The sequence below is a fragment of the Micropterus salmoides genome, unplaced genomic scaffold (assembly GCF_014851395.1).
Source record: "Micropterus salmoides isolate LMB-PRFRI ecotype aquatic unplaced genomic scaffold, ASM1485139v1 Ms_hic_scaffold_11, whole genome shotgun sequence".
Taxonomy (NCBI): domain Eukaryota; kingdom Metazoa; phylum Chordata; class Actinopteri; order Centrarchiformes; family Centrarchidae; genus Micropterus; species Micropterus salmoides.
The window spans coordinates 27624985-27648712 of record NW_024040152.1 but is presented as its reverse complement, the minus strand read 5'-3'; the positions used below and the strand labels follow the sequence as shown (position 1 = coordinate 27648712).

General features: G+C 39.9%; 1 protein-coding gene across 13 annotated transcripts in view; it reads left to right on the top strand.

Annotated features, from left to right (window-relative positions):
* Window positions 1–23728, top strand: part of plecb (plectin b) — a 145121-nt gene that overhangs the window by 100383 nt on the left and 21010 nt on the right. For 9 of the 13 annotated variants that reach the window (XM_038712072.1, XM_038712077.1, XM_038712071.1 and 6 more), the window contains 19 exons: window positions 6078–6139; window positions 10441–10530; window positions 12123–12200; window positions 12344–12448; window positions 13843–14009; window positions 16919–17034; window positions 17468–17571; window positions 18534–18653; window positions 19539–19634; window positions 19728–19855; window positions 20971–21064; window positions 21534–21688; window positions 21838–22174; window positions 22280–22357; window positions 22439–22600; window positions 22749–22853; window positions 22947–23042; window positions 23149–23274; window positions 23497–23649. In XM_038712072.1, the coding sequence (XP_038568000.1) occupies window positions 6078–6139; window positions 10441–10530; window positions 12123–12200; window positions 12344–12448; window positions 13843–14009; window positions 16919–17034; window positions 17468–17571; window positions 18534–18653; window positions 19539–19634; window positions 19728–19855; window positions 20971–21064; window positions 21534–21688; window positions 21838–22174; window positions 22280–22357; window positions 22439–22600; window positions 22749–22853; window positions 22947–23042; window positions 23149–23274; window positions 23497–23649 (2372 nt within the window). Of the gene's footprint in view, window positions 1–3075; window positions 3546–6077; window positions 6140–10440; window positions 10531–12122; window positions 12201–12343; window positions 12449–13842; window positions 14010–16918; window positions 17035–17467; window positions 17572–18533; window positions 18654–19538; window positions 19635–19727; window positions 19856–20970; window positions 21065–21533; window positions 21689–21837; window positions 22175–22279; window positions 22358–22438; window positions 22601–22748; window positions 22854–22946; window positions 23043–23148; window positions 23275–23496; window positions 23650–23728 lie in introns of those variants that run through there. The other 4 variants (XM_038712073.1, XM_038712070.1, XM_038712076.1 and 1 more) reach the window with 3 other exon arrangements.

Genomic DNA, 23728 nt, shown 5'->3' with positions numbered 1-23728 from the left:
CTAATGCAGTCTATTGTATCAGAATCAGAATGTCTTCTGGGCAATGTGAAATCAGTGTGGAAAGAGGGAGACTTCCCTGTCACTATCATAAAAAATCAAACTTGTCATTTAGAAAGAAAATACTTTTTCCTCTTATGCTTTCCCCACCAAGCTCCCTCTGCTCATATAAAAAAGCCATCTGGATTGGATGAAGCCAGATGAGTGAGCAGAGTAATAAGCATGTTGAGACCTTAATGATATGTCTCCTTTTTGGTGGAAAGATCTCATGACTAAGACGTTCCACACTTTCTGCATCCTCGCCTGTTCCATTTTGGGTTCCCTGCTAGTGTTTCCCATGAGGTTTAGAAATCCAGTAGGTGTCGGAACATGTTCTACTGCCAGAACAAATTCTCTGTCACCATCTACTGTTGCTTCTGCCTCTCAGACAAGCTAGAAAGCCATTAGTATTCAGATTGATCCAATTACATGCATATATATAATTATTACATCTATTATATTCTACATGGTTTATCTATAATGAATAACCTTTATAAACATTTTTCTACTCTCAGGCTGTGTAAGGACAAAAGCATTTTACAATGAAATCTCATCAGTCCTCAACAAATTCAGAATTTGTTATGATTCTTTTCCTTTTTCTCATTTAATTGCTTGCCCACATACCACTCCTTAATTCCTCAGCTTGCCCAGACATTGTATGGAACTACAAAGGTGTGTCTCTAAATTTGCTAACGTGGCTTGAAATGAGTCAACACACGGACACACACACCCACACAGACACACTTAAACAGACGTGTTAAGTACCTTCATGTTCATACAGGTCGTGTTCAATACCCAGCTCTCTGGAAGGAAAAGTGATTTTAGAGGCCTGATAAAGTGATGTCAGTCAGGATGGGGAAATGGGATAAATACCCACCTTAGGGCTAGAGGGGCAGGATTTAGCAGAGGTAGGACACACCCTGTCCGCCAGCTTAGCTCTCAGCACATACTAAACATATGGGTCCATTATGGACGGACTGTGTAAATAAGCACCGAAACTTTGTTAAACTCTGAATAAATACAGGACCTAGGACTGCTGGAGTGCTGGAGTGCTGGAAAGAAACATTAAAGCAAGAATATATAACTTTTAAAATAACACAATCTTCTTTTTAGAAAAAAAAATCCTAAGCATTCATTGCCCAATTCAATACACATAGATGTTTAGCTGCTACAGCCTCTCTTGGTCTGGTACGACCACTAGCTTATTGATGCTAATTTTACCTACTAGTACAAAACCTTTCAACTGACTCTATGACTCTTTTTTAGCTACTATTAGACTACATTGGTACAGTAATCAATATCCAGTTATTGTAACTTGTAGCAACAGGTGCTGCTGTTTAAAAAAGGTATATGGGATTGATTTAAAGGTACAGAAAGAGAGAGAGTAATTCCTGGCCACATGCTCCCAGTGTGCAGGAATTACATGTTTTACTAATTGCACTGTTCAAGATGTGAACAGTTAGACACACGTAATAAACCTTGCAATGTCCTCAAACACTTTCCAACTTGTCACATGTGTCGCCCACCTGTAGTCTACATTATAACAGTAGCTTGCTTAGCTGAGTTTTAGTAAGACCAGTAACAAGAAAACAGCCACATCAAAACCACATCGACGCCATTTGGAATGTTTGTGACATCATTATTTGAACTGAAGAGATGTTTCGCTAAATAGCCAATGTCAGATGTTATTTACCAGTCTAAAGGAAACATTGCGAGGTCAACATCAAGACACATCTCTTTACTTGCATAGAGATGTCGCCAGCGGTGGAGATGGAGTATCGCATCTCGAGGCAAAAGAAATATTACAACACAGCTAGCAGGTTAGCATGCTAATTTCAGTAGATATCTCCGCAACACAATACATCTTGTCTTTGACACGACGTCAGAATGGTTACTTCTTCAAATTTTATAGATAAGGTTAGTTTATTTATTGAATGTTTTAAACTAAAGTTTTGCCCAAATCTCACACAATGTACCTTTAACTTAAATTTGGCTGATAAAACTTGCATGTATGTAACCTGCATTTGGATTTAATGAGTGAATGATTTAATAGTGCATGCTTTTCTTTTTATGCAGATAAATCTATCATGGAAAATAACTTGGTTTTCACACTGTGGTTCTATAAATATGCTTAAAATTTTCCATTAGGAAATCTCGCAGTGATAATCTTAAAGAATGTTTAAGTAATGCTTGTTTAGTTACACTTGCTGTTAAAAAAACAATCCGTCTGCCTCTACATCCCTGGCAAAGTTGTCCTTCCCAACAGGAAGTGATACATTTGATGTTCTTTAATTAGTTTTGACTAAATACCACTATCATACTAATATCAGGAAATGTTTAATGAGGCAGGGAAACAATAGTGACTGTGACTGAACAGCCAAAGAATGGAGCTCAGCCTACAGTAACTTCTTTCGTACTTCATCAAGTAAAATGCAAAAACACAAAAAAAGTGTCACAATGCTTGGAAGTGTGTTGATTTCTTAGAACAGTCAGTCTTTAAACACATACCCATTCATACTCAAACCGAGTCATAAATTGCTCTACTTCCTAGTAAATCAGCAACGTTCAGGGTGGAGTCATTCATTGCTGTCCGGAATCCATAGCAACCCTTCCCAAAACTGTCTTATCCCCCATCTCTTCTCCTTTTTTGTCACAGTGAGTAACTCCTGATGTCAAATGTTAACCATGAAATGAGTGTCTTTTTCCTATTAAGGCACTTGTTGGACATTTATCTTCTCCACGTACATTTTATATCAGTCATTAAAGTTCTATTAAATACAATATAAATTATAAAAAATGATCAGCCCAGACTTTTATGATGTCTTATTATCCCTGTTGACTCAGCTTGTGTGTCTATGTATGTGTTGCGTAAACAATGCGATTTGGTGATAGTTCATGCAGGTTACACCTCAGTCTTCCCCGCCTCTCCTCCTTCTTCCTCGCCTCAGTGTAACGCTGCAAGAGGAAGGGGTGTGTTCAGAGCCCTACCCACTATGTTCTCCACACACTATCACCACTAAATACACACTTGCACATCACACACACGAGGGCAGGCCCAGACTTCATAGCCCACAGGCATCACTTGCTATGAAAGGAGCAAAGTGAGCGGGAGAAAAAGGAAAAGGGAGAGAAAAAAAACATAGGAAGGAAAAAGAAGGGCAGAGCCGAACTCAGTTAGGGTGTGAGGAGGTTGAGAGGCAAGAAGTGGAGAGAAATCATAGGTCTGTGAAGTGCTGAGTGGATTGTGGCCACGCGACTACATACTCTGGAACGAATCGAGGTCCAGAGGGACAGAAAGAAGCAAGAAAAGCAGAAGTTACCATCAAGGAGAAAACCGCCAAGGATATTTTATCATTAGGATTATTATTCTGTTTACTAGCAAACAGTGACAATGACCTCTCAGCAGCAGAGGTACAGGAATTTTTCCTCTGGCAGCGCGGGCAGAGAGAGGGTGCCCTCAGATGAGGGCTATTACCAGGGGATGCTGAAGGCTATGGATGGCAGGAAAGGTACCAGTATGGTGGCAGTTAGTGGAAAATAGCTTAATTTCAAGCCTTGATTTTGGTCTATTTGTTCCCATATGTGTGAGAAGCCTCTGGGCAAGAATTAAGTGTTTTTCCAGGAAGAGGTAAGAGGAGTATTTAAAATAATTCCAGCAGTGGACAGTATTCAGGTTGTAGGCTATTCTGTCTGTAAGACAGCCTTTTATAATGCATTTTATAATGCATGGTTTTGTGCATCAGTAAGCTAATCTCTCAGATTCCAGAAGAAGATGATGGTGTCTTTAGTGTTGTCACAGGCACGTTTAAATGTCATATAATCATCTGCAACAATCTAACATTGTGTTTTAAATGACAGACATACAGTTGTCCTGATTGGAGTGTACTGTCCAGTGTTTGTCCACACTGTGAGTTAAACAAGGATACTCCCCTTTTCTAATGCATCAGCAGCTTTTTCACATCGTATTGGTCAACAAAGCCCATTCACAAGTTTTGTTGAGTAGCATGCATATGTTTTGGGGTGAATGAGTCACTGTGGCTACAGTCTATTTGCCTTTATTTGTACCATAGCCAGCATGAATGAACACTGAATTTTTTCCCCCCTTTTTCTAATCAGTTTGTTCCTCATTTTTCCCCTAAAACTCTTTAAACTTATGGCATTTTAAGTCTGAAAAAACAAGAATATTACAATAATTGATTATTCAGTAAATGGCCTGTTTTACGATGCAGGGATATAAAGGAGTTGACTTCTGCCATTGTGATTTTGTGTTTGCTTTTCTCTTGCGTCACACACAATACTAGCACCACCCTGAAGAAGTATTCAGACACTTTACTTAAGTGAAAAGTAAGCAAGTATTGTCTCCTAAATGTACCTAAAGTATCAAAAGTTAAGTACTCGTTATGCAGGAAATATGCCCTAAAGAGTGTTAAATTATTATTACATTAATCACATTTTTAGATTATTATCACTGATGCATTAATATGTACTGGCTAAGGTGGAGCTTTAACACAAGTAAATCATTTGTTACAATAATTTTCTCTGAAAAGTACTGAAGAAGAAAAAAATATTAATTTAAGTAAAGCAAATGTACATATTACAACACGTTCCACTACTGCTGTTGACTTTTGTGCGGTTGTGGACTATAAACTCCACGCCTCACCGAGACCTGTTTTTGTCTGGTGACGTTTGATAGTTCACTCAACCCCTGTCCACTCGCATACCCTTCACTTTTAAAGACCAGTGACTCCACAAAGAGTTGCAGAGGTTGAAACAGGATTAGGTGACATGGTGTGGACAGAATGCAGAGACCCAACAGGTCAAGGTGCAACTCCTCTGGGAAAACTGCTTTGTCTATAGCATCCTCTGTGTGTGTCACCGATCACCACACTTTCCACTCTTGCCCTCTTGGCAGGAAGCAGAACGTAAAGCTTAGTCCCCCCGTTGGTTTAAATGATAAATGAGGAGGTTAATTGTCTATGGTGTCTAAATGAGGTTTCCATGGAAATGTAGTTCCACAACCCTCCAGAGAGAAAAATTGTAGCCTATGGGCACCTATTTTGTTTTAGCACTGAATCACGGCCCTTTGCTTTTCATTGCTGGGTATGTCACTGTGCAGCAGACAGTTAGATCACTCCCTTAAAACTGATAAGACTGAGGACTTTGTGTTGGTGTCAGTAGTTCATTCTGACATAAGGTGAATTAATTGATGTGTGACTCAGTGAAGGTGAAATGACATGAAGTGGCACGGAGTGAAGAAATCAGTCAGGCAAGTCTAAACCTGCCTGATTTGTGGCTTCAGTTATCAAAGCACAACTTATCATTTACACTGCTTAATGAACTTCAACCTTTAGATCATGTGGGTTCACAGCGAGCTGGAAACAGACTGAACCATCTGTTTCCATAATGTTACAGTGACGCACCTTGTCGTTTTTGCTCCAATAGGAACATAACACAAGGTGGCTGTATGCAGGTTTGTAGTCTTAGTGGGTATGCTTGTTGCCAAGATCTTGTTGTTTCTTGTCGGAAAATTACACTCTCTAATAGTTATGCCATGTCTCGTGGTAGTCTTGCAGGGCATCTTCACACTTAATGAACATTTGGACTTTTTTGATGGGGTTCTTTTGTGAATGTTTCTGTCCAATAGTACAGCTGGCAGTTGTGTCAAAGACCTAGACATGAACTTGCAAATACAAGGTTTCTCGGACAATAGGAGCGCATCTGCCGACAATGAATGTGCTCTGATACTGTCTGACTCAGATGCAGGCGTGCACAGTCAAGAAGGTGTTTTCCAGCCGGTGATGAATCTGTTTGGGCTATAGAAATCCAACAAGTTTGGTATCTTGGGGATTTCCTCTTTTGCTCTTTGTTTACTGGTTTTATTTAAAATAGAGAAAGAGAGGGAGAGAGAAATGCAACACATACATCAGTCGTATGCTGTTATTTTCAACCTGCTTTGAAATGTTAAAATATACAAAAATCACTGCTATCTTTTCCTTTTTATACATTTCTGGATGTTTAACTGTGGTTTCTCTATTCTGCAGATGAACGGGATCGAGTACAGAAAAAGACCTTCACAAAATGGGTCAACAAGCACTTGATAAAGGTAAGGACGTGACTTTCTTTCTCATATTGCTGTAAAACCACGTAAATGCCCACAGTCCTTCTCACACATGCCTACAATGTCATTTTCCATTTCCATTTATTTTCACACCAGCAAGGTACACTTGTGCAAAAAAAAGTGGAACTTCACTAACTTCACTTTCTCTGAACCTAATGAACATGTGGGTGACTGCTTCCTTGACTACCACAGTGGATATCAAAGGATAAAAATCCCTGAAAAATCAAAAAACAAACTACCGCACACTGGTCTGACTTTACTATCTTTATTGTGAGCAACGTGTTTCGCCCATTGCTTTGTCAGGCTCACATAGTGGAATTACAAAAACACTTACAGGTGTGTTAAGTAGACCCTGTGCAGGTCATGTGACCAGCACAATCCATGTTTTCCATGACACCTATAAAATTAACATCTTATACAAAGCATTATATTATAAACGGCAAGGATGTGCCAATTATCCAAACAGATGAAAAATCATCACGATTTATATATATATATTTTAAACATGCATCAGCCACAAAAATCACTACACAACAGAAGCTCATAAGTATATTAAGGCAAAATAGCCTGTTTGTGGTCCAGGCCTAAATAATACAACTGGCAAACAACAGATGTTCTCTTAGTGAATCATTGTGCTGATTTGCCTTCAGCCAGAGGATGCTATAATGAGTGTTTGCATAAATGTTATGTAAACCATATGTTGAGAGATTATTGATCACCACCTTTATAATTAAATCCATGTACTATAGTTAAAGGTGTGAATAGTTGGGCTTGGTTTGTGTTGGCAAGAATTTTCATGTTTTGCATTCTCCTGCATATTATCTGTTTCTGCATAATGATGGGTGATAATGTCTATATAAGGAAGAATAAACATTAAAATCCTCTAAGAGCAAGACAATGATTTTATGCATGCAAGCTGCAGCAACTTCTTCTGACAGCAGAGTCAGATGTTAGATTTTCAGAATGCAGTGTTATCTTGTGCATTATTTTGACAGGTCATCATTATCTACAATTTAACCCATCCTTTACCTGTGCATTGTGAGTGAATCTGTGGAAATTATTACCGTCAACTCACCCCACACTCACATGAACACACATTAGCTCGTCATTTGTTGTCTCCCACCCGGTTTCTAACATTGCGCTGTAATAGGGAAGCTTACCAGAAGTCCAGTCTGTCAACAGTATAGAGACTGTGTTAACCATCCATCAGTACTCGTCCACTCTCGCCTACCTCACTCTCTATTCTCAGACTATAGGCTGAAAGCCCTCCAATGCATCACACAGAGAGGTAAACAGGTCAGGATGGGGTTAAAGTCAAATGGCCATACCTCTCACTCTGAAGTTCCTCATTAGGAGTGAAAAATGACCCCCGTAACACAATACCCCTCCCACAGAGCAGTAAAAATATTCCTGCTTGTGCCACTTTTTCCCAGGAAACTGCCATTGGCAGCGCTACATTTACAGCCTTATGACATTAAGTGCATCTGCATTACTTATATATTCACTCCATAGACACAGGGCCATTCATTTTCTTTAGAAATGGAACTAGAGGGAAGAAATAAGCACAGAGACAGTGTTTTCCTTTCCATGAATGTGCAGTGCTAATGTATTCTGCTACCACAGTGAACACTGAAATAACTCACTCTTGTTTCTCTTAAGTTTTCACTGTGAATTTTGGAGAGTGAGTCACAGACATCTGGACTCACTTAGCTCCTTCTGAAAAGGCAAATTCTGGTCTCGGCCCAAAGCCCATGATGGTTAAAGCCAACAGTAGCACATGTGCTGGGTCTGGGTGGCTACCTGCATTCATGCCTAGCCTAAACTGAAAGAAATGCATTGATGCATGGGAAGTATTCACATGCATTATATAAGAATAACCAACAGATTTAAACATAGGAGTGTTTATTGAACCAGTCCAAGGTTGTAGTGGAAACTATTGGATTAGTCTTTTTTTATTACCCAAAAATCAATATTCCTATCAAACACTCAACTCTTAATTTAGAAGAGAATCAAGTAACAAGAAAAGGAACATCATGCGCATCTACAGGCAGCCATTTTTAAATCTCATTGAAGAAAAAGCCACATGCTTGGTAGGGAAAGTGTTAACTCTTAGGCGGAATGTGAAAATACTGCTCCTGTAAGGTTAAACTCTTTAATGGCTTTATGGTTGACTTGACAAGTGCAGGCTATAGGTAGGGTGCAGCCATAGAAAGCTGTAAACGGCCATTGAGTGGTTTCCCCGGCTCAGTAAATCTTTTCATACTGTGTAAGACAAGAGTGAGATAACGCCAGACCAGCTGCAGAACAAAAATCAGCTTTCTAGCAGATTCCTACAGACTGCATTTGATAAGATTAAAAACAGCAACTGTAGCAGATTGATTTCAGATTATACCTGGCTGTTAATGAGCAGATTAGAGCGAACTTAGAGTTCAGAGGAATTGCACAAGATGACATAAACATTATGTAAGACCTGAGGCATGTAAAGTGTTTTGTTTTCCAACAGCGTATCACAGTCATGTGGAGGGAACATGTTGAGGGGTTGTTAGCCATGTATGCTAATGATTTTCACCTTAAAATGTTTACAGAGCAGCTCTTTTTCTCTGAGAGGGCAATTTGTAGCATAAGACTTACGTTTCAGCAGTAACAGTGTGGCTGAGCAGAGCCTCAAAGACCGCAGCCTCTTCAGTACAAAGTAACTGAGCGGTACACACAATGGATATAGACTACTAGACAATCACAAAGTTCAAATAGTTTAAAGTTTTATATAATTGTGTGCAACTCAAAAATGCAGATATTCGTCAGACAGAAGGACTGTAGTAGGCTAGTACTCTATGCAAGTTTATCACACTACACAACATACCGTCTTTTACATGTGTAGACAGTGAACCCTGGTGGTTGCGGTGTTGGTTAACTTCACTGCGCTCAGATGCACACTGTCAGCTTCATCTGCACTGAGCAGGCAGGGAGGAGCATTTCTTAGGTTGGATAATTGTGCTGAAATTCTTGCCAACATAATTTAGCCACTGTTGTAACTTGCTAGGGACATTTGCTTTCATTCCATTTTAGGGCCAAGGCCTGCTTTACCCACCTGGGATGAGAGATGCACCAACTGAATTTTGTCACAGAACTAAAAAAAAAGACTAGTTTAATTACTCTGCATTTTATCTTTTTGTCTCATATACCATCATGTTAATCACCAAATAATACAAATTTCCATTTTATCTTAATCATTGCTCATTTCTGCTCTTATCTTCTTATCTCACCTTTGTTTCCATTCGTTCTGTTACTCATCCATCTGTTCTCATTCCTCCCTCTTTCACCCCTCTCCACCCAGCATTGGAGGGTAGAGGTAGGTAATTAGCATGTACGAGCAGGATTATACTGAATGTATGTCTGGTGATGTAGACTTTGCATGGAGACGGTCCCATCCCTCACTTTCCAACTCAACAGAAGGTTGGATAGGGGGAGATCCTATCCAATCTTCTGTTTTCTGCCACCATAACAACATCTCTCCTCACTTTGCTGTATTGTCTTGTCACATCTGTTACATAAACAAGCAAAGTTTTGATTAAATGAAATGCAGAAGAAGTATTATACTTGGCTGTTTTCTTGCTTTTATCTTGTATTGTTTTTGTATTATTGTCTTTTGGGTATTGTCTTTACACTTGTTAAAGCACTTTGTAACTTGTTTTTGAAAAGTGCTCTACAAATAAAGATTATTATTATTATTATTATTAAGTAACTTTGTCTAAATTGTGGTTAAGTTGATTTTATGGTCACCAGTGCACCTTTTTGTACCTCACTAATTTGGTTTTGTGTCTCATCTATGACTTGCCCATGACAGCTGACATTTGGCATTTGGAGGAGGAGTCAGGCTTGGCTGCTCACAGCTATGCATTCCTCACCTGTGTACTAGTACTTGTACTAGTAGAGAGAACGCTCTGATCTCTGTATAAAAGTTATATAACACAAGCTAGAATCAATATAAAGGATCTCTATTACAGCTGAAAATTTTTGGCATCATATTTGACAACTGATCAGGTTTGCTGTCACCATGTTATTGCAAAGTCTCAAAAACCTGCAATCAGCAATAGCTTTTGTACAAGAACCGGTATTGTGATTGGATGGAAGACGATCGAAAAGGAATTAAATACTGTAGTGAGCTAATTTTGTACTAAAACACAACTGTTAGCTTTAGTTGCAGATTCTCATCAAGAACTAGGGGTTGTTAGTTCAATGCACTGTGCTTGCATCTTGTGACATGTGTTTTCTCTTTGTCCTGGCAGAAACAGCAGCACGTGACAGACCTGTATGAAGACCTTCGAGATGGACACAACCTGATCTCGCTGCTGGAGGTCCTCTCTGGGGAAACGCTGGTGAGTCTTCATGTTTGGCTAGGAGTAACAAATATGTCCAAGCACTGCATCTTTTACCTTAACCATCCTCCAAACCAAAACATAATCCAGACTAATTACATAAGATGTATTTACTTTAAGTCAACTTGAAACATCATCCTTGTGGCAACAAATTGCACCCAGGGGCTGCCAAGTTGTCAGTCAAAGGCTTAACCTGAGCTGAACTTTGCTGAAGACGTAATCGCTGACAGTGACTTGAGTCTGCAATCCCTTTCTCTCTATCTAAACTATCTGATTAGCTGCCCTTTTTTTTCTTGATTTTTACTTTATTCTGTCACTCTGTTAGCTCACCTCGTAACCCCACTACATAAGGCTGAGTGGGTACTACCATCCTCTCTCTCTACCCTGCTGTCCTATCTCTCTTTGTTGTTACTATCAAATAAGGCGGAAACAGAAAAAAATAACAACAACAACAAAAAAAGAAGCGATTTTTACTTTATTTAAGTGGGACTTCTCATGCACCCTAGGCTAAATAGCAGACTCATTACAAAGCCAGGGGCAGGGTCCTGTATTTTACACCCGGGGGTTCAGACCTATACAAAAGCTTCTCTGCTGCTGTAGTTCATTGCTTCCTCCACCAGCTCCAGCTCTGCTCATCTTCTGAAGGCCTCCATAGCCTTAACACATTAACTCCACTTTGGCCTGTGTGTGTGTGTGTGTGTGAACTGTACTCCTTTCTGATCAATGGTTCTCCTTTTCTACTCCTCATCTTCCTCCTGCTATCCCTCCTCCTCTCAATCGCCTCCTGTTTGCCTTCCTTTAACCTCCCTCTCTGTGTGCTGATCTTTGCCATCTGGCCTTTGCCTGCTCTCTTTGCACTGCTCTTGCTGTGGCTAGCCGAGGGAGAGAGACATGGTCAGGAGCGTTCGGTTGGTGAGTGGGCCGATAACTTTCTGTAGAATAAATTTTATTCATCCACGCTTTCCCTGAAGATTTGGCTGTGCATGGTATTAAGACATCCGTGGCGATTCATGTGTTTTGTTTCCTTTTTCCTTTCTCTCATTGACAGGCTTGCTTTCAGCATATAGCTGCAGGATATAAAGAAAACTATTCACTTGCAGGACCCATTGATTAACAAGGCAGTTTTTGGTGCAAGAAATACTTGCAAAATGAGCTTTTGAAATGTCAAAGCTAATCTTAGTGTGCTGCCAGATAACTTAAATAATACAAAACAATGTTATGCATATTTCCGGCTGTAATTAGTATTTTAAAGGGTTTATTATTTCCATCATCCTTCCTTATTTCCATTTTGTCCTATGTGTGGGATAGTGGTGAACAACAGGACTGAGCCAAAGAAAGCAAAAACATACTGGATAAAAAATTCAGGCAAATTGTAAATAAAAAAAAAACATCAAAGATTCATCAGTTATTCCCACATTTATTCCTTCAGTTAAATGTTTTCCCATCAGATTTTTCTGTTTTCCTTCCCATTAATTTCTTCGTTTAGAACGAATGCTTTCCGTTCTCATGACTATACCAAAAGGATTGTCTCTGACAGTCTAGTGTCTATCATGTAACTAAACACCTCTTTATCGCTTTCCTCTCCTCTTCAGCCCAGAGAGAAAGGCCGCATGCGATTCCACAAACTGCAGAATGTACAGATAGCACTGGACTTCCTCAGACACCGGCAGGTATGACAAACAAGATTATTTCTTGGAACTTGAAAACCTTGATAAATTGACCAAAACAATGTTGCCACCTTGTCACAATGTACCTCATTGTTCAGGTGATGCTGTGATCATTAAACTAATCTTGTTCTTTTGTTCTTTCACAGGTCAAGCTGGTTAACATCAGGAATGATGACATAGCAGATGGGAATCCCAAGCTGACACTGGGTTTAATATGGACCATCATCCTCCACTTCCAGGTCTCCTCGTCTGTCAGTGTTGTGTTTTATTATATGTTCGCTCTACCTGTGTCTCTGGGATCCACACCTGTCAGCTGCTGTTTCCCATCTCTCTGGAACCAATCAGAATGGATTTTTCTCTTCAAAAATTCTTCCAAAAAAGACCTTTTCTAATCAAAACAGGATGCTTCTACCATATTTCCTGAAGCATTTTACATCTATTATAACATTCTAACACTAACATCAAGCATTTGACTTGATATACTTTTAGTGCCAGTAGCTAATTTATGAACAGTATAAAGAAATAATACTCCATAAGGGCGTGTAAGGATAAGTCACTCTCTCCCTGACTCCCAAGGGGAGGGTGTGTCAAGGCCGAGTGTACAACTTGTCATGCTACACTCCCAAGCACATCCCATGTGCCCAAGCCTTTTCCTGCTTTTCTTGTGTATGCCAAGAGCTGCCAGGCAGAAAATCCTGGGTGTCAGCCCAGTTGGCAGAGTCACACCCTCTAATATCAGATGATTCAGATTTGGGTTGCAATATGCTGACGCTTAGCATGGGAAATAAATTAGACATTGGTGTTCAGAGTGGTTTTGTTGAGTTGATCTGGTGGAGGTGCCATTGTGCCCTGTAGATACATACAATGTTCCCAGAGTCTTTATACGTTTATAGAATAGAACGGACAATAGCTGGGTTATGTTTGCTGGTGAGTCATAGAGATCAAATGGGAGTATAAAATTCCCCCCTTATCATGTAATGTAGTGTTGAATGCCACAATCAGATTATCCTAAATTAATGTATTTTACAGAGAAAAGAAGATTGTTGTACTTTACAAAAAATGTGCATGGAAGACCTGGATTTAGATTTAGTTACTCTAGCATCTACATAATTAAAGCATCAACATAATCCAATTAATTATTCTTTTTATTGAAAAGATTTGCAGGGAAAAACTATGAGTAGCGGATAATTTGAATGGCACACACAAGAGTGCACACACATTTACACACACACAAAATGGAAAACCAAATGCCTATGACTCATCTTTCCCATCCCCAAAGTCACCAAATTAAAAGTTATCTGGATGCCACAGCCACAGTGGCGTTTTCCCACGCTAGACCAGACAGAAATCCTGCTGCATCCTGTAAGAAGTCAGAAGCAGTAAGACGTATATATATACTGATGTCTAAATAAATATATAAAATGCTAATAGACTGATCAGCTGGGAACAGAGAATGGTAAAGGTGTTAATTTATCTGAGACATGATGATATTAACATTTCCTTGAAAATTAACCGTAGGTTTCCAGTGATTCCATTCAAATTGTATCTTTTGGTTTCCACTAATGATTAATTTCCTCCACATCTCTTCAATATGGATTATTAATCATGCACCTTCCTAACATTTTCTTTATATATGTTGCCTCAGATCTCAGATATTCAGATCAACGGGCAGTCAGAGGACATGACGGCAAAGGAGAAGCTGCTGTTCTGGTCCCAGAGGATGACGGACGGCTACCAGGGCATCCGCTGCGATAACTTCACCACCAGCTGGAGGGATGGCAAGCTCTTCAATGCTGTCATACACAGACACTAGTGAGTGGTGAATTTATTGCTGGTTAATTGTAGGATTATAAAATGCTAACAGCTCTACAAACAGTGGCAAGCATATGCTAGTCATTGTACAAGCATGTGCCCACCCTCTATGCTGCTATAAAATCACATAGCAGAGTGCATAAAGACAAACATTATACTGTATTACATCAAAATAACATGAGTGCTTCTATATCAGCTCCACATTAACCATACAATGTAAAATATAAACAATTTAAAAAAATGCAGGGCTTTATATTTGCTTATGTAATACAACCAGTGATGCTGGATCTTGTCATGACACATCACCGTCCATGAAGTTTATTGAATATCGAGTGCACTGGAGCAGGAGTGGCACCTTGGAATGCTTTCCAAAAATTCCGAATTACACATTATACAGTAATGCCAGTTTAAACCTGCTCTGTAATTAAATCACACTGTCAATATTGACAAGATGTATCTATTCCTTATTATATATTATAATATAATTTAAGACATGATAACCATGACGTGGCCTTTTTCGTTATATTTGATTTATTGTAACGGATAGACCATTAGCAGATTGGTATAGATGTAATAGTTCAGAGCATTTAAATAGTTGATTTGGCAGGGCTCAAATTAATTTATGTACTTTTGTCTTTAATGAGGTTTTAAATTCTAATTTTTTTTGCTTTACTAAAATGTCTTCTTATGACACATTGTGTAGTTACTGCACCTGACAGTACGGATTTCATGCTGCTTTAATAAAATCTGCATTAATACCCCTCCATGAACCTTTTAGGTCTTTAGGCTAGGAATACCACTGGCAGGCGTTGGTCATGAGTAATACTCTGCTACCTTTAGATAGTAAATCCTCCATTAAATGTGATTATCTTGTTAAACCTTTGGGAACCTAGAATCAAAAAGTAAACTCCTTGCTGTTGAACACAAAATATGCTAATTCCCCTTAAGTTGTTGTGTGTTTTTACAGTCAAATTAGTGGTTAAGGATTGCTTTGTGTAGGAACATCCTGGGAAATGAATGTGCATTTATTTCCCAAGAAGATTTGTCATTGCATGGTTTCCTTTTAGTTGTTTGAAACAAAGAAATTCAGAGAGCAAACAGAAGAGAAATCGGTATTAGACGAGAGAAAGTTCAGGTTAGTGGTAGAACTATGGACTGAAAGAAAGTGATGCCTGCAGGGGCAGGTTTTTTAAGATTTGAACATGTACCTGCAACTATTTTTCTGGAGATTTTTTTCTCTCTCTTTTGGAGACACAGAGGCTGGATTAGTGTGTCCTTTCATAAAGGTGAGGGGTGTGGTATGTGGGCGTAACTGTAGCACTCTTTGCCTGCTACATGAAAACTGTGGCGTTACTTCGTGCCCAGGCATAATTCAAGGCATCCTAGTGCAGAATATGCGTTCAACCAGAGAATACTTCAAGATAGTCCAGTTTACAAAATGACCATTAGAAATAGGTGCACTGTAGAAAAGAACGATGAAGGAGCAGTGACTTGGCTGTACTGCTAGGAGGCTTTTTCATCCTAGCCATCAACTGGAAGAATTAAGAGGATCTTCATGTGATGATTGACACCTGAGACAATACATAGGATGGATTTACATGCAACCATCAATGAATAAAGCATGAGTAAATTAAGCTTTAAGGCTAACCACTAAAGCATAACCTTTTTTACTTGCCACTGGACAAGAAGCTTCTTGCAGATTTTAAGATGCTCAGTGGAAAGAAGAAGTGTAAGCATAAGAAACGAAGCGTAGGCTTCATCGGTGGCGTGTTGGGACCTGCCAGCGATGCGGACAATCGGGTGGTCATGTTGTGTGATGATATCCCATCAGAGGGATCCTCCTGGGACTCAGGGCAGGGTTCCAATAGCTCAGGGGCCCGCTCCAGCAGTGACGAACTAGGCCACGGACGGAGATCCCGTCGCTTTCATGGAAGAGACGGACAGAGCATGAACAGCTCCTCTAGGCCAACAAAGCAGTACTCTGTTCGAGAAATCCGCCATGAGGAGTCTTCTCCTGTTTATGGACAGAGTGCGGGCTTTTCCACTCCACGCATCAGAGAGCCGTATGAATCTGCTCATTCTTGTTTACTAAATACCATAATCAGTACTGCTAGGAAAAGCTTTTCACAATTGAATGTCAGGACTTGGTTATGCATTTGAAACTGTAGTTTAGATTTAGTTTAAACTAGCTTATGATATTGTAATTTAAAGTTCTGTAGTAGTCCAGTACGTGTGCATGATAGATGATAGACGATGATAGATGACATGATAGACAGTCATGCTGTTCAGCTCTCTGAAGACGTGAACATTTGCCTGTTTGTGAGTGGCTGCCATCTTAAAATGTGTCAGCTTTGACTGTTAGTTGCTCTATAAATTGCATTCCACCTATAGATACTATGACATCTGCCAGGGAGAGTAAAATACCCAGAGGACAAAACGGAAGGTGCTCGTGCAGGTTTGTCAGAAGGTGAACAGGTGGGCTTTTTAACTGCTTATAGCCATTGGCAGAAGGAACATTCCCACTGTTGCTAATATATCTTGTGTCATACAATATAAGAGACCAGACCTGTACAGACTACAATAATTCAGCATGTCTGTTAATTTTAATGACATTTAGCCCTCCATTTGATCCCTTTTCCCAAGAATCAGTTTTGAGGCTGAAAAACACAATGAATAAAACACAACATATGCAGAAACTAGCCACTGGTGTCCTCTGTCAAAGAGCCAATATGGACCAACTTCCCCATTGCTTTGTTGAAAATGGGTACAAAATGTACATCCTTACCTTATACTCATATTATTAAACTCTCATGACAGTTTCATCAGACTGCCCCTGAAGATTACTATAACGTACCCCTTTCACCTGGACCCTGTTGATGATTAATTGGCAATGTTTTGTGTTCCTCTAGTCCCAGACTCATCGACATGGGCAGTGTGTACCGACAGACCAACGTGGAGAACCTGGAACAGGCCTTCAGTGTGGCAGAGAGAGACCTGGGAGTGACACGCCTACTGGATCCCGAGGGTAAATCAAACACCAGACTTGTTTTGTTAATACTGATAATACTTTCATCCGGCACTATTTTGTGTGTTATGCTGTAATATTTCTATAAATGACTGACTTTACATTAAAACATAGGCTGAACAAAATTATAAACGCAACACTTTTGTTTTTGACTTTCTCTATCTACACAAAAGACCTATTTCTCTCAAATATTGATCACAAATCTGTCAAAATCTGTGTTAGTGAGCACTTCTCCTTTGCCGAGATAATCCATCCACCTCACAGGTGTGGCATATCAAGATGCTGATCAGACAGCATTGGTATTGTACAGGTGTGCCTGTGGCATTCACCTCAAAAGATCTTTGAGTTCAACTCATGAAGTGTTGCGTTTATAATTTTGTTCAGTGTACATAAAATAATGAGATGGCATATAAAATTTCCCTTGTGCTTTCAGATGTTGACGTCCCTCACCCTGATGAGAAGTCCATCATCACTTATGTGTCATCCTTGTATGATGCCATGCCTCGGGTTGACGTGCATGATGGCAGCAGAACTAACGTGAGCAGAACTTTATTCTTACCATGAATGGTGATATGCTTGGTGCACACGTCCAAAATATTTTCAAGGGTTCATTTAATGGTAATTTTACAACACAAGGTTATATAACAACATTTGCATTCCCTGTATGCTACACATACAAACAAGACAGAGCAAAACATAGCATAAAAACAAATCATTTTTATTGAGTGGGAGAGAGTGAATTTAAAAGTCTAAGCCTTAGGGAAGAAGCTGCTCTGGAGCCTGGTGGTACAGCAGCGGATACTTCTGTATGTTTTGTCTAATGAAAGCAGGGTGAACAGGCTGTAGCTGGAGTAGATGTTGTCTTTTAGTATCCTTTTGGTCTAAAAATATATGTGCTCGAGGGTAACGCAAGTGTTTACTTTAAGCTGATCTGATTGAATGCTTGATCAGATTTAATCAACAATGAAAATGCTTGTGAGTCTGCTTCTAAATGAGATTTTGTTAGCAGTGTTTTCAAATGCTTCCAGAAGTTCAAAGACAAATAGAAGTCTTGTGAAACCAAGTATCGCTGGAAATGAGCAACCAGTGGTGTTTACACTGCAGAAGCCAAAGGGATAGGCTCATATGTATTGTCACACACAACTATGTATGGTTTATACGAACCCACTCATTAGACTAATGCTGATGCATTTAATGTCCCGCTGTATTTCATAACAAGTCCTAATTTTAAACACTGAATCTACTAGAGCTGTAGAAATATGCTTGTGTCTGCCTTTCTACCAGTATTGTCTTCCTTCTCCCTCTGTCTCCTCTGCCGCTGCCCCCTTAATCGACCCCCTTCTCCACCCTTGTCCCCACACACAAGACCTGGATTGTTGGTAACTAATTGAGTTTAGTGTGGTGTGTGACTGATGGAACATGGAGACGCAGGAGAAGAAGAGCCCTCCTGTCTGTTGTTGTCAAACTATCAACTATCTTTTCTGCTGTGTTGTCTGCAGGAGCTGGAGCTGCGCTGGCAGGAGTACTATGAGCTGGTGACTCTTCTGCTCCAGTGGATACGGCACCATGTCATGATCTTCGAGGAGAGGAAGTTTCCTGCCAGCTATGAGGAGATAGAGGTGAGATTATATGGTGATATAATGCCTCTAGGCCAGAGACTTGTCTTTATTATGGGTATGTTTTACAGATGAACAGCACTGAAGAGCACAAATATTTACTGTTCTCCACAAAGTTCTGTTTATGTTATTAAAAGAAGACAAATTTAAACACGGTGCCTGTCTTTGTACTAGTATTGCAAAAAAGAGATTTTGGTGGCTATCCATTGTTAGATCAAAGAACACGCTTACATAATGTCTGGCTGTGGGCAGATAGAGGCAACTGTATTCACAGACATTGTTGTACTATAGGTGGGGCAGTTGCAGTGTTGAGAAAATGCAGCCAAAAGGCAGATCATTTGAAACCTAATCCTCAGAAGAATCCCCACTGTGCCACTCCCTGTCAGTGCTGTAGAACAAAAGCATAGCGTGACTTAAGTGTTTTTCTTAATTCTCTTTGATGTCAAATGATCAGCAGTCAGAAGTAGCGACTTGGATGTGCTTCTTTAGTATGGTTGGACAGCAAGAAACATTTCTCTCTTTAGTAATATAGGCTGTGAAATGAAGTTCAACTCAATTTACACCAGTTATGGGAATTAACCAGTGACACTATGGAAGATAGCACTCCACTGTAAACAGGTTATTTGATTAGCATCTGTTCATGATGATTTCAAATTAATTTAACTGATCCAACTACATAACATCTTCCTAAAAAAGCAGGATAATGATACTTCATACAAGTAAAGTCAAGGTTTCACCGTTTGTAGAAAATCCAGATGTTTTTTCAGATGTCTTGGAACAAAAAAGTACATTTTAGGATAAATTCAACTTAAGACATAAATTAAGTGATTAAAAAAAGATAATATAAATTCTCAGTTTAAACGTTCTCTTTGTATATTATGTCTTTAGCTTCTTTGGCGCCAGTTCTTGAAGTTCAAAGAGACAGAGTTGCCAGTGAAAGAGTCCGACAAGAGCCGGACTAAACAGATTTACCAGTCCTTTGAGGTAAGTTACACCAAATTTTCTTTTCTTTTGCATTGTATTGTATTCTGATCTATTGAGTTATGACTTATGCAGTCTCCTCTCATATGCCCACAGAGTGCCGTGCATGCCGGTCAGGTGAAGGTCCCTCCGGGCTATCATCCCATTGATGTGGAGAAAGAATGGGGTCGACTTCATGTGGCCATTCTGGAAAGAGAACGGCTGCTCAGGATAGAGTTTGAGAGGTAAGGACAGTTGTGGATATGCAATGGAAGTAACTTTTCCCAACTAAGGAGTATGTTGTAACAAGATAAAACTATAATTATATATTAAATACCCAACCTTGCCAATTAAAGTCACAATGCCAGTGTATGCGGGACTCAAATGTACAGTATGTCCAAAAAACCACAATATATGGATAGAATACATAGAGATGACACCACACTGTGCTTCTCTGTAAGATAATAATAACATGCCATAACATGTCATAATAATTAATATTAAATTTCCAGAACATCATTAGCAGTTTAGAACAAGTCAAGGACAAGGCAAGAGTCATCAAAAGCACTCTTGCAAATAACTGAGAAATTCCAACTAGCTAGAATCCTAGCGTTAGCCTCAAGGTTATGGAGTTAGCCTGCTAACCTTCCGACATCACAAAAGCTATGCTCATGAAAGTACAAATATGTCATTGCCAGTTAGATTTTTATTAAACTTTGACTGAAGTTGCTTATTTATCAAGCAACTATGAATGTTATTTTACCATCATATATTTTACTTTTATAATTTTCGTGAGAGGATAGCCAAACACACTGGTCAGTGTTGGCTTGTATCAAAATGAGAGAGATGTGTTCCTCATAATACGACAACTAAAACTACATTATAAAGTCCGATGAGATATGATGAGATGTTCTAAATTTTGTTGTAATTAGAGGAGTTTTGCATCATGCCTGGAAGATGGGATGGTTTTGTGTCACGAGATTGACTGGTCATCTTGCAGTCTGATAGCCTTCTTTATGGTTCTGAGATGAGGAATGACTGAATGAGCAGACTGAGTGTCTTTGTCAGAAAATGGAGACATTTTCGTCTCACTCAGCGCTGCTGCATGGCAGAGTATTTTCCTATGACACAATGGGAGTGTGAGATGAACTGACTTTCTTGTAGCTGTAACTGTAATCTTTATAGAAGAGTTGAGGAATGGCATTTGTGAGTGACCCTCATAAACTGGAGTATTTGCTGCAAAGCAGGTGGCCGTAAATTGCAATTTTTAGCTTTTGGATAAATGCAATGTTGTTTGGACTTGGATTATCACAATGTTATGTGTGTATTAATTTTTCTTCATTGATCTTGTCTTATCCAGACTCGAGAGGCTCCAGAGGATTGTCAGTAAAATACAGATGGAGTCGGGGGTGTGTGATGACCAACTCAGCCACCTGGAGACCCTGCTGCAAACGGTGAGTCCTCTTCAGGTCTAACAGTCAATACATACTTTGGTATGTGTTCACAAAGAATCCATAAGATGATGCCATTACTTGCCATTACTTGTTAGGCCAGGTGGCTTTGGTTAATTTCATTGTGACAATTTCATGAGACAATATTCCCAAAACCTTTTAAAAACTAAATGTATATTTAAAAAGAATTCAGCTGTGCATACACAGCAGTCATGGTCTTATTCAGTCCAAAGTACAGCCTTTTTCACACCGTGTAGTTTAACATAAACTCATTGCAAACGTCCTTCCAATTAATATGTTGCAATCAAACGCTACAGTACGGTAAAGACAAACGGAATCTTTAGTATCCTTCAGGCAGAGAAAGGGCTGATGCTTATGTGCAACTGTTGTTGACTTTATTTTCCGTTCTAATTTGGGTGGCATTTGAATAAAAGTCAGAAATTGATGTTTTTATTGGCTTTCATCCCTTCAGGACATCCGTCTGCTGAATGCAGGGAAACCAGCTCAGCACACAGCAGAGGTGGAGAGGGAACTGGACAAGGCAGACAACATGATTCGCCAGCTCTTCAATGATGTGCAGATACTCAAAGATGGGCGCCACCCTCAGGCTGAACAGATGTACCGCAGGTAGGCGCTATGTGGATTGCATACTTTTAACATAACACACCCTGTTACAACACTGTTTACAAACACAGATCTGAATTAAACAAAAACTTTAGTATAAAGTATAAAAGAGACTATCAACCAACAGCTGACTGTGTTTGTCATTTCCACAGAGTTTACCGCCTCCATGAGCGCCTGCTGAACTTGCGCAGTGATTACAACCTTCGTCTGAAGTCCGTTGTGACTACTGTCCCGGTTACCAGCACCCAGTATTCCACCCAGCAAACCACCCAGCAAACCACCATGAAGTTGCGGCCTGAGTTAGATGATGTGACCCTTCGCTATGTCAAAGACCTCCTAGCCTGGGTGGAGGAGAACCAGCTTCGCATTGATGAAGCTGAGTGGGGCTCTGATCTGCCCACTGTGGAGTCCCAGCTGGGCAGCCACAGAGGCCTGCACAAAACTGTGGAGGACTTCCGATCCAAGATCGAACGGTCCAAGGCTGACGAGGTAGTACTTCTATCAGAACAGCTGGAAAAAGGATTACCTACTGTCGGATGTTGTTCTGTTGATTTTAAAAGTAAAAACCTCTGTTGCATCTTTTGTGTTCTTCAGAGCCAGCTATCTCCTGTCAGCAAGGGCACGTACAGAGAATACCTGGGTAAACTGGACCTTCAGTATGGCAAACTACTGGTAAGTATTTTCATATTTCAAACATTCTGTGGCTAATATTTTGATTTTGGTATAACTTTAGTTCCTCTGCACATTTTTCAGAACTCTTCTAAGTCCCGCCTAAGGAACTTGGATTCACTCCACGCCTTTGTCAGCGCCGCCACTAAGGAACTGATGTGGTTAAATGACAAAGAAGAGGAAGAGGTCAACTTTGACTGGAGTGACAGGAACACCAACATGAGGGCTAAGAAAGACAACTACTCGGTGTGTTTTAGAGTCTAAGATCGCTTCAGTCTTTAAATGTTTTCTGTAATTCCAATTCTTTAGATTTTGTTAAAGGTAAATTACTTAAAGGAATACACATGGTTCTTCTCCCCAGATTGTCATTAACTGTTTTATTTGGATTCTTCAGGGTCTCATGCGAGAGCTGGAGCTGAGGGAGAAGAAAGTCAATGACATCCAGGCCATGGGAGACAAACTTGTCAATGAAGGACATCCTGGCAAGAAGACAGTTGAGGTAATTACTCAAGTAAACCCAGCTGAACAGTATAAAAGCTATTGAGTAAGGTCACAACTAATGCACTCGTCATGTCTTCTTTGCGTCTTGCAGTCCTTCACAGCTGCCCTGCAGACTCAGTGGAGCTGGATCCTCCAGCTGTGCTGCTGTATTGAGGCTCATCTCAAAGAAAACACAGCCTACTACCAGGTACAAAATTCTGTGGAATTCCAGGAACTCTACCGTAAACATCCATCAATATTAGCCAACCAAAGCGTCAAATTTTCTGTCCCACCATGATGTCTTTGCCTTGCAGTTCTTTGCTGATGTGAATGAGGCTCAGGACCAGATGAAGAAAATGCAGGAGAACATGAAAAAGAAATACAGCTGCGATCGCTCCACCACAGCCACACGCCTGGAGGACCTGCTGCAGGATGCTGTGGTGAGTGATGACTGCTTGTATTGATATATACAGATGTATATGCTCATGCTCATCCCAGACTAGCTTCTTAAGAAAAATGAGAAGAAATAAGAAAGGATATCAAGAGGGACGGTTTTGATTCAAAATGCAAAATTGACCCACTGCTTATATTTAATATGTACTATTAAAAAACTGGGTATTATGTTATTCTAATCCTGTTTGTATTTATTCATTTTTCTACAGGAGGAGAAAGAACAACTGAATGAATTCAAGACCCTTGTGACCAGCCTGAACAAGAGAGCCAAATCCATCATCCAGCTGAAACCACGCAACCCCACCACCCCCATCAAAGGCAAACTGCCTATCCAGGCTGTCTGTGACTTCAAGCAACAGGAGGTTAGAACACCTGCTTTATCAGACCATAGTGAACGAGTGGTCATACTTGTCGCAGAACCTCAGCAAGCCCTTTTTCATG